The 13,884-nt window shown below is 40.1% G+C and overlaps 1 protein-coding gene across 7 annotated transcripts; it reads left to right on the plus strand.

Annotated features, from left to right (window-relative positions):
- Window positions 1-1,840: 1,840 nt before the first annotated feature.
- LOC308199719 (uncharacterized protein) lies at window positions 1,841-8,006 on the plus strand. 7 transcript variants are annotated; one of them, XM_080604272.1, is made up of 6 exons: window positions 1,849-1,888; window positions 4,145-4,291; window positions 4,777-4,987; window positions 5,686-5,746; window positions 6,086-6,215; window positions 6,311-6,734. In XM_080604272.1, exons 1-4 carry the CDS (start codon window positions 1,874-1,876, stop codon window positions 5,730-5,732), a joined length of 420 nt encoding a protein of 139 aa, XP_080460398.1. In that variant the 5' UTR covers window positions 1,849-1,873; the 3' UTR covers window positions 5,733-5,746; window positions 6,086-6,215; window positions 6,311-6,734. The 7 variants fall into 7 exon arrangements, 4 of the variants coding, with proteins under 4 accessions (XP_080460401.1, XP_080460398.1, XP_080460400.1 ...); XM_080604275.1 differs by lacking the exon at window positions 5,686-5,746 and having other exon boundaries at window positions 1,841-1,888; window positions 4,912-4,987; XM_080604274.1 differs by lacking the exons at window positions 5,686-5,746; window positions 6,311-6,734 and adding an exon at window positions 7,231-8,006 and having other exon boundaries at window positions 1,859-1,888.
- Window positions 8,007-13,884: the final 5,878 nt, after the last annotated feature.

Raw genomic sequence — 13,884 nt, forward strand, 5'->3', positions numbered from 1 at the left:
TCTAAAACCAATTACTCCTGGACAGCTAGTAGAGATCCCCATGTTAAACTATGTGTTGATTTTTTCTTTAACATTCATCAGTTTACCATAAATATATTTTTCTCTCCCTAGTCAGTAACTGGAATGAGTGTACCATGACAGATCATCATAGAAGATGAAGATAATATGAACCATTGCTTTCTTTCCATGAATCATGACTTCAGTGGCCAAGATCAGAAAAAGTAATAGAAGAAAAATAGCAAGCAATATATATATATATATATATTTTTTTTTGCTGGTTTCTGTAGGCACATTCTGGTATCTTGATTCTTTCAAGGCTCGACAAAAAGCAGGAAAGGATACAACCATAACTGCCACAGCCAGGAGCCTTGTTGGGAGCTTTCCTCTTTCCTTGTCTAGGACGAAAAAGCATGGTTAAGTTCACGAAAGGAGACTTCTCCAGAAAACCACTCCCAGCTGTAGCTCAGAGCCACACCACATAACTGTGAAAAACACTTGCAAATTCTGCTATGTTTGACCAAAGAACGAATATAATATTGTCAAATTTAGTAAAATATTGGTAATGTTTGTATATTTTGCATTCTATTAACTTTGCTTTTAAAAAACATGTAATCATTTTTTCATGAATACAGTTTATCTTAAATCTAAAAGAGATACTTAGTTCTTAGAATTTGGACTGTGTTGTAATACTGCATGTGACTTTCCCTTTGTCCTACATTTCTCCCAGTCCATTTTACAACTCATTTTTTTATTTTATTTATTTATTTATTTATTTATTTTTGACTGGAAACTCTGTTTTTGTTAAGTTGCTTCAGTATGGACTACTGCTAGGTGCAGGTTGTTCTAACTCTCTCATTCATTCATCATTTACACAAGTATATTATCCCAATACTTTCAGTTATAAATTATTTTTATTTTTTCTTGCTTCCTTTATGTTTCTGTTGCCTTTTTTTTTAACTTTCTGTGATAAGTTCAAGTTTATTCTTTTCATGCCCTTTCTCATCATTGTTACTATTGTCTCATACAAATGCAAATATTTGAAATATTTTAAATAGCTGCTCACTTATTTTTATCAGTCTTCTTGTTCCTTCTGAATTGGAATTTTGGTTTATCTTGTTTTTATCACAGTTGGATATCCAGGGCTATTCATAGATAATCTCTTCTCTGTGAATGTGGTGTTTGGGTAAAAACGCTTCTCAGAACAGCTTGGGAGACTTGTGGAATCCCAGCCACAGCAGTGCGGCTGATCTGGATGGGACTGGAAATCCACCTACTCTAATATCTCTGGTGTCTAGCATGGCCAAGACCAGTTGCTCAAGGGTAGGTAGAAAAACTCCTTCAGTCAATGATAGGCACACGCCAGGAAGATCACAGCCATCACTGAATTAGCCTCACGCACATGCCAGATGGTAATTTTCCCTTTGAAAGTTGCTGGAGGTACAATTTCACAGACAAAAGCAAACCTAGACCTAAGGCAAGCAGATGCCTCCAGACATAAGCAGTGACTTGTAAACTCTGCTGTTTGTTAAATTAAGAAGATTAAAGAGGCTATAAGTAGTTTGTAGCTCATGGCCACACTTCAGACAAGTGTTGATGTATTTTTCCCAGCTGCACAGACACTACAACCTCTGTCTGCAGCGAAGTGGGCTTTGTCACGGTGTCTGTATCTGTTACAGCCATTCCACTGAGCTAAGCTCACGCTGAGCCCACCACAGTAAACAGCAGTTTCCACTGACTGCACCTGAGAAAGATGTGCACTTTCAGTAGTAGAAGGGAAGGAGCTACAGGTGCAGAGCATCCAATTTAATTTGCAACTGTTTTGCAGCTGTAAAGAGCTCTTCATCCTCTTCTTAAAGAGCAGGAAGAGGGCTTGATGGGTTGGATTCTGGTATGGGAGGTGTGCTTGCTGTTAGATTTCTGGTTGGATGTAGAAGGTTATCAGGATGAAATTCTTCTTCCCTAAATACAGTTATTGACATCAGGTGCCTAGTATAGGGATGCTGGCTCTACTTTATAGTGAAGTTAATTAATGGGGGAATTTTAGTACTGGGTAAGTCGTATTCTAGAGGTACCTGTCTTTCCCTGGTGACTAAGGGGGGGGACAAAAGTGGATGAATTAAATGCTGTCCTTTTCTCTCCCTCAGATTCACTTAACTATGAAATCCTGAAACCCTTTTATGGAATTAAGCATTCTCTCCTACTCATTTTCATACATGTATGCAATTGATGTTTTTTCTAGTTGTTTAGATCAGAATGATAGCTTTTTACACCCATTGATTACTCTATTACTACAGTGCCTATAGCTGGGAATAAGACCAGCAGTGATAAGAATTAAATAGCAAAGGCTATGAAACAGCATGAAGTAATGAGCAACCCTCACTTTGAAATCTTCATAGTGTAGAGGCTTTCCAATGGCAAGCAGAGCTGTTTGCCTACAGCATCTGTAGTGCAGAAGGCAGTTCAGAACAGATTTTGCCTCGAGATGATGGGTAGATGAGCTGGAGATTTTTCTTATTTCTTTCACCTCTCTAAATAGCTCTAAGATTACTAATAATTAAGATGTAGATAATTGGCTCACTAAAAATGTTAGTTTCACAGCATTGTTTTATTCTGTGTGATAGTACTTTGTGAGGAATAAGCTTAGTCAGGAGTGAGTTAATGAAGTGGAAATGCAGAAGAACAGAGAAATGTTATAGGGGAGAGAAAGATGGGGAAAAAGATGGAGAAAGGACGTGTTCAGCCCCTAAAAGTGATCTTTGGGGATGAAACCATTACTGAGTAGTCTGGAACACCAGCAGAAACAGAGCCCTCTTGTAGCACTTGGTGAAATTGCTGTTTTACCACTTTGAGCATCTTTAGTTAAGCTGGTTGGTTCTCCTAAGAAGTTAGCATGGGTTTAGCTGTGGTTAGCACTCCGTATCTATACTTAACAAAAAAAGACAAGATGTCTCTTCTGGTGCAATGGGGTCCTTTTTTATGTAGTAGGGATTCTTCTTTTTCATCCTAGTTTTGAGTGTTTTTAGGCTTCAAACCTTTGTCTAAGGACTAAAAGAGGTGGTAGGACCAGCAAGAGAATTCACACATGAAAAGGATAAGGTTTTCATTTTCAAAAACTGCCCAAAATTTGAGGGGTTTTATTAGTTGCAAGCAGCATAACAACTTATTTCTGTCAGCAGCCTCTAGTTATAATGTGAGATAAGTATCTTAACCTGTGTTGAGCATAAAGGTGTACAATAGACAGATTGATATCAAGTACTTGAAGATGGGTTTACATGAGCATTTTTAGACTACCGTGTGGTTTCTGACATCTATTTGACAAGCACTTAAGGCTACAAGATTTATAAAAACATGCTTTAGAGCTATATCTCATTGGAATCATTGTAAGCTTGTTTTACTGGAGAGAGGACTGATTACTGTCCTGTGAGTCATCAATGTGTTGAAGAGAACTATGCAAAATGTGATCAGTAATGTCTCAGGAGGCACATGAATGCCTTGGCTGCATTTGTTCAAACCTCTGATCCCCATGCTGTGTGTTGCAATCAGGTTAACTGATAAAAACTCAAAACAACAAGAACAAACCAGATAAAACTGATAGCAATATTTGCTCTTCATTGAGGTCAAAGGGGTGTAAAAGCTGACAGTTATTGATGGCTTCATTGACTATGAAACTACTAAACATTATCCATTTAGGGGAGAGATCAATATGAAAAGCATCAGCTAATGGGGGACTACCTGTGGTGCAATCACCGGGTGTATGCCCATCCTGTTGATCTGCAAGGCTACTGTAAAACTGGTTTCTCAAAAAGAACAGAGGTCAAAGCTAGAAAACTCTGAATTTTAGAGAACAGCTGTGCACATTCATGAGACTCATTGACTCTGGTATCTTCCAGGAACTCTTTATTTACTTAAAGAATTTCATGGAATTTGCCATTCAGTTAACCTTTACACTACGTACAGCAGACTTTGGTTTACAGTAGAACTGTTTGGATTAAGGATTGGTACAACTACGTTTGTTTCACATCTGTGGTCTTATGTACTAAGGAAATAGAGTCAGCAAATTAAATCTTTGTAAATCTTTAAGAAAAAAGAAATATGTGTTTAAAATTTTACTCAATTTTGGTTTGCTGCTGACATTCACTTGCAGATGTTACAGCAGACCTGCTGTGTTTTTGCCATAAACCAGGCGACAGCGGCTGGAGCATTCCAGTGCTCATTTCCAAAGTTGAGCATGTGTAGACACTTCGTGAGCCTCATCATTCCTGTGGTCTGTGATCAGTCCATAATCCCTCAGGTAGGTGACAAATTTATTTCCTGAATGTTCCTCCTGGGTCTATGTTGCTATGGTCAGAGCCTTTTTATGGGCATAGAAAAATTATTGTATTATAAACAGCTGAACGTGGAATTTGCAAACTGCAAATCTTTGGCACCCTCTATAGTGAACTACATAGGATAGGCTGCATCTCTCCCAGAATGTGAAATTATTTTTAAGACGAGATCAACTAGAGATAGTCGCATAGAAGAAAAGTCTTAAAGTCAGAGAAAGAAATGCTAAAATAATTTCACCATTCATATCAAAAATAGCTATTTTTCAATTTTCATATTTCCTCTAGTCAAATTTAGCAGTATCTTTAATCTACAGAAAAATTATATATAATTTTGTCAATTATTGACAAATTCTATTGCAGTTATTCTGAATGCAACAGTTTTACTTCATATGTCTACAACAAGTAAAAAGGAAAGAGAATGGCAATGAAATACTGTGTTCTGTAATCTCAGCACGGACCAAATACCATATACAAACCAGAGATGCCTACTCACAAGATTAATCCTCCAACATCTACAAGCTCTTTCAGCTGCAACATGAACAAGCAGCAAGCTCAGACTCAGATCTGCTTTGAATTACTTTGGCAGCAACAGCCCTACGTGTTCATGCTCCAAAATGTGGTGTCCCTGCAATGTGATGGTACATCTGAACTGGGAAGGGGAGGTGAGTGGATGTGGTACCTGACTTCTTTCACTGCCATGCAACCACCTGTGGATGATGGGCAGAGGCAGAATGGCACAAACCCATTCTGTTAGTGCCAGCAATCCCACTCTTGCTTCTTTACTAGATTGCTCTTGTTTTCCTTTGAGAGCGGTTTGTAACAGTATGAGCTTGTACCCAATTAGGTAAGAGTTAAAAACAGCAATTAAAAATACTAACATTTAATTTTAGAAAGTGGAGGCAGACTGGAATAATCCAGAGCAGACAGCAGGGTCAACAACAGACATGGTCTGTAAATTGACTCTGTCTGGAGTGAGCAAACTAGGTAACTGCTGATTAGGCAGGTCTTGTGATGTGCCTTTTGTGAAAACAAATTCAAGCTGCAGCCTTCCATACACAGTACGGCTGATGACGGGTTGTTACTTAAAGGTCTGGGAAAGCAGCTTTCAGATCCTGAGCCTGTCAGAAAAAAAACACAGCATGAGGGGACACAAATAATGAAAACAAATGTACACAGAGAACTGGACGGATAACACCAGTGCAGAGGTCAACAGTGTGATATGCCCTGAAATGTATTGCAGGAAACTGCAAAGTCAAAGCTGACCCAGGACACCAAAATAGTTTCCATGTGTTTATTACTTGCTGTGCTTGGGCCCCGATGGGGCAAACAGTATCGGTTATGTTTTTCTTTCCCCATGCAGGGTGTCATGGTTTTAAGATGCTTCCTATTGCTGGAGAAAGACTGTAAAATTGCACTGACAGGTACAGGTGGTTGGAGAGGGGAGGAAAAAAAAAAAGGCAGCAGCTAATGATGGCCATGCTAGGGGAGGTTGGAGTGCAATGACAAATGTCATGGCCAGCTGGAGCAGTGCTGATGTGCAAAGCACAGGTCAGCACCAGCGATCACCATGGTGGTGCTGGGGGTTTCAGCTATTCCTGTATACCTTTGTGACTACAGGACCTTTTCCTTTTAATTCAGCATGAAGATAGTTTTCAGACAGCGCTTAATGAATCACTTCCCTTACAAATGAGTAGCAGGAAACATCCTCTAATCAACAGAACCCTCTCATTGATGTTTTCTTTTTTTTTTTTTCCCCACAGGTGTTTAAAAAAAGTCTTATTTCCAGCTGTCACATTTGCACAACTCACAAAATAGCTGAGAAATCAGAAGCAATCTTATGGATTTCTAGTCAGACCTTTCTGACTGGAAGATGGGACTGAGTAAAGAAAGGTAATAAAAGGGGAGCACTTGGCTGATTTACTTCTTGTGAGTGTGAGGCCTCAGACTGGCACGAGGAATAACTCTTGTTGTTGTTTTTTTAACAGCAATAATTCTGGTGTACTCAGAGTGAAGTAGTTACTTTTTTTCAAAAAAAAAAAATCACAAAGAATAAAACCTGTAGGCAAATCTACTATAATTATTACTTGACTCACTCTGCAAAAGGCAGCTGCTGTAATTTTACATGCACTTCCAGCATCAGCTGCTGGTCTAATGAGCTTTGGAAGACCAGCTCTGCCAGCCTGACAGCTCCAAGAAATACAGAAGCGTGGAAAAAGTGGCATTGATGTTTCAATAAGTGATATTATTTCCTCTAAGTCAGCATGAACAAAATGCCATGGAAGAGTGTTGGAGGATCTAAGAGGCACCACTTTTAAATAAGACTTAAAACTGGGACTCACCTTCTCACTGGAAGTGAGACACTATCCAGTGCACAGATGATAAATACCTGTACGTGGTCATAGACCTGAAGGAATCCAGACTCACAGTGGGAAAATACAGAAGCATTTTGGTTGTTTGCCATATGTGGGAACTTAATAAACACTACTGGATATTTCTGCATGGCACAAACTAGTTCCAAATAAAGGAATTCAGATCTCTTAAATAGGACTTCTGTTGTAGCACTGGACCTTCATCCAGAGAAGTTCTCTGCAGGCTGCTGCTCCAGTGCAGAGTAAGGTTTGTGTCTTCGTAACATTGTGCCCCAAAGTCATGGCTCTTGTCACCTTTGTGGTTAAGCCTCTAGCCCAGATGTAACTTCTGGTGGTCTGGGTGTCTTGCTGCCAGCAGCTGAGTCCTAGAAAAATGTTCATATTCCAGATTAGACAGGGAGGAATCATAGGTTGGAATTAAATCTGCGTTTCCCATTTGGCTTTGTTCTGATCCACAATTGTTCTCACAGTACAGTTAAAAATAAAATGACCTCTTTCTTTTTCTAACTGCTGTCAAAATTGTCATTCCCCACCAGATGCCCTAACTTCCAACTGCTCCCCGCTGGTACTGCTGCCCCTGTTGTCTCTCAGTCCAAAGAGCTTCTGAACAAGAGACATGCTTTTATGGAGCCTGGCAAAGCTTCAGAAGGGAAAAGGAAAAATCAATACAGCTTCAAAGCAAAGTCTTTGCTTCAGTGAATATGACATTTGCCCTTTCTTCACTAGTGGGAAAAACAACAAGGACACTTACGCCAGCAATGGAAATAGAATGAATGACAACAGAGCGACCTTCCAGGTTTAACTTGTAAAGGGAAATGTCTTTATAGTCATTGTCCCTATTTGGTGACATCAAAAGCAGGTGTAGGGTATTAGGTGGTGCAGTCTTAGAATGAAGGGGAAAGTAACACAAAGTCAAAGAGGAGAGTTGAAGGAATTTGGAACAAGCAATAATGGACTCAGCTGAAAAGATGGAGAATAAAAGACAGAATAAAGGTGAAGTCCATTGCTGCACAATCAAATCAACTACAAAATGTCACCTGCAAATGTGGGCCACAATATTAAAAGGACTTTCCAGTAAGTTTTACACCATTTCAACAGCTTCACAGCTACTGAAAATGACCACAATTTCAGTTTGCCAATGAATGGCTTCTCACTAAGGCTGATGCAGGTCAGAAATTTTCCAAGAGAAGTTGCAAATACCAATTAAATAAATGAATGTTTCTACAAAATCAAAATAACTTTGAAAAGCCCTCAGTGATGTTTTTGGAGGGTTTACAAAAATGTCAAATAAATGTAAACCTTACAACTCTGCTTCAATTCATTTTCATATTCAAGTTTTCATTAATTTAATTCCTGTTTAATTCTGACTTTTTGTTTATAGTTCTTTTTGTTTCAAAACTAGATGCTTGTTACAGGTCCCTAATTTCATTCTTCTTTGACTATGCCACTTCTTAGTTAGTTTTCCAAGTTGTTTTGTTTTGATGTTTCTACTTCTGTGTCATTTTTTTCACATGCAACTTTGTGGACCTCTTTTTTTTAGAATAAAATGCATTGTTCCAATAGGCTCTGTGTAATTGTTTGAAAATACTCTTTTGTTACATTAAAAAAAGCATTTTCCTTATGTGAAGCCATGCAAGCAGCTGCAGCTGCCCCCGGCAGTGGATAATTCACAGCACCTACCTTCCCCCGCTGAGAGGGGATGCTGGGTCAGATGCTGTTGTTGCAGTCATGTAATGGAGCAGACTTCATCCCTGGTGAATCAAATAGCACGACTTCTGAGGAGCACACTCGTAGTGTAGCAGGACAGTCATGTACTCATACTCTGACCCCTGTACTTGTGCTGGGTGAGAGTTCTGCAGCTACAAGAATCAATAAAAATGTATTGATTTCTCCGCACTGTCATAAAGCTTGTCTGCTCTTATCTGCAGTTTGCAAGCTGAAAAAGAAGACTGTAAAACTACAATTGTCTTAGACTTTCTCTCTTTTTATCACCCCCATTCTGTGCTCCTTACACCAGAGACCAAGATCTGTTTCTGATAAAGCCACCCGGCCAGGGAGCCATAGCCCCACTTGCTGTATCACAGCATCCTACTCTTCTAACACTTCGTGTTAGGAAAATAGCTGCTTTTGAAGCTTTCTAAGTAAGAAGTGTAGGTGGGATAGCCCCAAAGAGTAAAGGTGAGTGACTTATCTGGGGCTTAACTCATCCCTCTACATGCAAGAAATGGTAGTCAAGGACATGTAAAAATGTGATTGAAGAGCTTGGTGTCTCTCTGGGTATTCCAGATTCACATAAAGGTGTTTTTTTTTTTTTTTCTGGATCATTTCAGCTCCCTTCGCAACTGTTTGATGTTTTCTGTTCTAGGAAGAAGGTAGGTAGGCACCTGAAGAAAATAGGAATGTCCTCCATTGTTGAAAGCTGTCTCAGTTGTAAAAATGAAGTGGGAGAAGGGTAAAGTAGTATTTTCAATATTTAATTTCATAGCAACTGTCACCTAAAGCCATACATGTCAAAAAATGAATAGGCAGATGTCTGCCTTTGGTAGTCGTGCAGATTATTTGGGAAGCTTGGCTTCAAACTTCTGGGCATGGATGCAACTGTTTGTCAGCCAAGTAGTCAGTCTTGGTTAAATCCCAAAGTCCTGATAAAACACCCACAGCACAGCCACAGAGCAAACAGGTCAGGAAAGATTCACCCAGAAGACAAAGTCACAAGACCCCTACACACTGCAGAGCACAGTTTGATGAGTCCTATTATTTCATTGGCTAGGTCAACACTGTCACTAAATAACTATATTAGAGTGCTGCAAAACAACAAAAAATGTGAACAGAAGCAAAGTATCTTACAGCATTTAAAAGCATCAGCTTTGGATGCTTTTGTTTCTGTGGAGAATGAGGACTTTGACATTCAGCTATTCCTATTGATAAGGTCCCCAGCTGCACTCATTTCGATAAAAATATGTGCAGTATGGCAGATAAAGCTGTAATGAGGGATAGATATATGTGACCACTGGTTGAATGACCAACTGCATACATATCATTATCAATATTTAAATTGTGTGTTACTGAGAGTAACATAGTTGTGGCACATAATACTAGTAGCCGCTGCTTTCTTCTCTATCAGCTAAAGGGCAAGAGAAACCTGCTAACAAATAGGAAAACGCTGTGTGGTTTGTCTGCCCCACTACCGTTTGTGACTTTCCCTGCACTGCTGGCTTCAAGCACATCATTTTAAAAATACGACATTATAAATTTACACTGTTGGGTCTATTGCAAGCAGGATGTTGAGACAGGCCCACGTGCACTGTTTGTGATTAGTGGAGTCTGCAGCTGATAACACGGAGAAGGAAAAACCTTAGATCTGAGCCATTGCCTTGCAACAGAATAGGACAACATAGCCTTTACATGAAGATATACATGCAAGCCAATATATACTTTGGGTTTTGGGTAGCCTTTTCAAATACGTTTATTCAAAGGAAAAAAAATACAATTCTTCCTAAATAAACATATATAAACTCACATCTCTTCCCTCCCTTCCTCCCAGGCAGAAATCTGTAGTCCACAGATCACCGAGTCATGTTGAAGTACAGAAAATATAGCCCAATCAAGCCAGTAAAACAACCCAGATTTTAGAGATGAAGGTCTCTAAATTAAGTGTTGTGCTGCTGACCCCCAGGCTGTTAAAGCATGTGACTGTTGGCTCCAGCACCACAGTTGCTATGGCAATTCATATAGACAAAAGCAGTAACCTTTCAGGATCCAACCAGGTAAAAAACTAGGACTTAAATTATACTCAGAAACAAACAGGAAGCTGATATAGATGCCAAAGCATCGATATACTGTATTCTCTGCGTCTAATATCATTTCACAGCCAGGCAGCTGCATTCTGTACGAGCTGCACATTCCCAATTCCTTTGAACATTTGCACCACATAGAGCACATAGCAGTAACTCTGACTTGGAAAAAAAATATCAAAAAAGTCTTATGAAGAAACTGGGAAAAAACAATAAATATTGAAGCAGACACAGACAGTGCCTACTTGGATACTAGAAAGAAAAGGTATGATGGTGTCTTATTTTCAGACAGATCAGATACACAGGAATTTTTCAGTCTTTGACATGATGCTAAGAGGAAAACTAAGCACCTGCATATGACAAATCTTTGTAACAGCAGGGAGACAAGCATGTGAGTACGACAGGATCTGATGTATTTTAGAGATAGAAGGCTGGACCTCATGTTTCTATTTAATTAGTGAATACATCTTGTTCAGGCTTCTGAGCCCATAGCATCCTAAATTGCATTAAAATATGCTTCTCAGTAGAAATGGAATTGGAAAAGGCAACAGAGTTATCAGTACCTACTCTTATGCAACTGCATGACCACATAATCTTAGTTTTGTCATCTCCAGTAATGAAGTCAGTGATACAAATAATAGATTTAATGGATGGAGGCCACAGATTTATCACACTACTACAGCTTTGGTACATTCCTCACAAATATCATTACAAAGCAAAAAAAATACCACCCCGAATAACAGATAAAACATGTATCTGAGTCTGCTTCTGTAAGTAGGATTTTCAATCCTCGACTTCTTTTTCCTCACCTGGTGGCACAAATGACCCAAACTAGATGACAAACAGATACTCTGCTTCTCTTTCCACCAAGCAGTCAGAAGGTCTTCGAGGCTGGCAAAACCAGAAATGCTGCAACTTCAAGATCATGGCATGAGATCTTCTTTATGAGGCACTATCAAACAAGAAATGGTGACCGGCTGCAAGACTGCAAGTGTGAAATCAACAGCAATCTGTCTGCTCTCATTGACTGTGATAACAGGACTCGCCTTGATTGTACCAAGAATTTGACCAAGCCATCACTGCTGTTAACTCAGAGGAGTATCATTGCAGGGAAGAAGTGTCTGTATCTCCTGTCAGGTCCTCCTTGAAAAGCAATGTGCTGACACAACTCAGTGCTGTAGCATTTCATTTCCTTGCTCTGCCTGCATATCTTCCTTCCCAGAGAGCTCCTGATACACCAAGTAAATCAAAGGTATAAGAATTTATGGAACCCAAAGCAGCACTATTTTTTTGGAATGACATCATGATTGTATATGGGTACTAATAAAAGGCAAAGGTTCCCTGAAGCTGCAGGCTATAAAGTGTAGTAGAGCAATATGATTAAGACGGAGTTAAGCTGTATTAAACTTTGAAGAAAAAGGCATTCCGTAGTGACACGTTAATAGATCCCAGGAAAGACTTGTTAATGGACTAAAAATCGAGAAGCTATTTGTAGGCAGTATTAAGGAAAAAGAAAATCACTATTTCTATACAGGTGAGATGCACTTATGAATGAGCAGGGCAAGGTAAGACAGAGAGGTATACATGGGGATGCATGGCTGGGGCAGTCACTTGGGGCTGTTCTCAGAGCACTTCCAGCCCAGGGGCTGCACCACTGTGCACAGGGACCGCACCGCATGCTGCCACCTTACCTGCCGAGCACTGACAGCCCAGCACTGGGGCACCCCCAGGCTGACCCATGGCTTAGCATGGGATTACGCTGCTGAGAGACAAGGACCTTTGGTACGTGCCTTTAAGGATTTTAGAATAGATTCAAGTAGGGCATGTGCGATGCACAATTTGGACATTGATCTCTGAAGAGAGAGATTTTACTCGCTTGAATTTCCTGTTTTAGGTTTGTCTTTCCATCACACTGAGCATATGTGTGAATAAAACCTGATTCAGGTAGTTTGGGATGTGAAAATTTCCTGACAACTTCTTCCTGAGTGTGAACCACAGAGTGTCACACTGTATATATCCAAATTATTACTACTTTGCAATTAAAAGATACTGCATTTGGGCAATAGGTAAAAATGAAATGCAATGTCTTCAAGGCCTGAACCTTGTAAGGACACAGAGCCCAGGAAAAACTTTGTGTAGCTGGTAATGAGGTACTAAAAGTCACCTGAAAACAATTGTAATAAGGGGCAAAATGACATTAAAATGTGTGTCTTGGCCTGATCTCAATTCTGTGAGCAGCAACAGTGACCACCTTTTGAAAGGCAGAAAACACCAGAACACATAATATTGTCTCCTTTCAGTCATGAAAGGTTGATTATTCTTGCTGCATTGTTATAAAAGGTACCATATAGTTTGTAACGTGCTGAGAGCAGTGGGGGACATTTACTCATCCCATCTTATATCTCTGGCTCAACTTCATTTTTCTAATCAGATACTTTTAGTTTCCCACAATATTAAACAAAAACAGAGCAAAGGCAAATAAATCAAGCATCTTTCTTCAAATTAGTTCATCATCTCCTCTGTGAGTTGTCAGTTTTGTATAAGCTATCAAGCATTTCTCAAAACAACTTTTTTCCCATGACACTGAGTTTCATGAATAAAATTTCTGATTATATCAATATGTCAGAAATTAACACTTCATGATTGTGGTTTTTTATTTACTTATTTATTTTTAGCATCCATATCCATAGTCTTAACTCTAGACGATTTCTTTTCTGTCTTGTCCAGATGCACCTAAATTGCTCGGATTTCTAAACTTGAACTCTAATGTGCTTTTTGTAAACAATGAAAAAGTGACATCAGGAATTATGGGTTTGGCTTCGATGTATTTCAGTGGTGACAAGAATTAATAAAACAGCTCTGGTGCTGCTGCAGCCCAGTCTTGCTGTGTTTTTGCCAGGACTTCTGCAAAACGTTCCTGGGCTTCTCTCTTCAGACTGAAGGCCATAGGGGCGCTGGGGCCTGGCAAGACGCTAACAAATACAGAGCCCGGATAATGCTTCATTTGCCGCTTTGTGTGCTGAAGCCATGGGTCAGGGCTGGGCTCCTCTCAGGCCTTGGTGGCCAAGTGTTGGGCCCCTGGGAGCCCAAAGGCAGGCTGAGGTAATGGGAGCCAGGTGCTCTGCACCGGGAGCTCAGCTAGGGGCCTGGAAACCACACTGAGGTGTCAAGATGGAAGGGGTTGGTTTTAGTCCCCAGGTGTCAGCAGTCAATGCCTGGAAGGGGTAGGGAGGGATGTACCAGCCGCTTAGGGGGAGAAACTGAAGAGAAACCTCCAGAAAGTGGAGGAAAAAACACAGCTGTGAGAGGGAGGAGGAGGGCAGAGGATGGCAGGGGCACCGCTCAGGGGCCCTGATCTCCCGCAGCTGCACACCAGCTCCAGGAAGGGCATAAAGC

Source organism: Anser brachyrhynchus, assembly GCF_964034855.1.
Source record: "Anser brachyrhynchus genome assembly, chromosome: 9".
NCBI lineage: Eukaryota > Metazoa > Chordata > Aves > Anseriformes > Anatidae > Anser > Anser brachyrhynchus.

Excerpts from the sequence above, each read along its gene's own strand:
- LOC308199719 (XM_080604272.1), top strand. Across the intron at positions 4,292-4,776 it reads ATCAGTCCATAATCCCTCAG|CACGGACCAAATACCATATA; the intron begins GTAGGTGACAAA and ends CTGTAATCTCAG. Across the intron at positions 4,988-5,685 it reads ATCTGAACTGGGAAGGGGAG|GGTGTCATGGTTTTAAGATG; the intron begins GTGAGTGGATGT and ends TTCCCCATGCAG.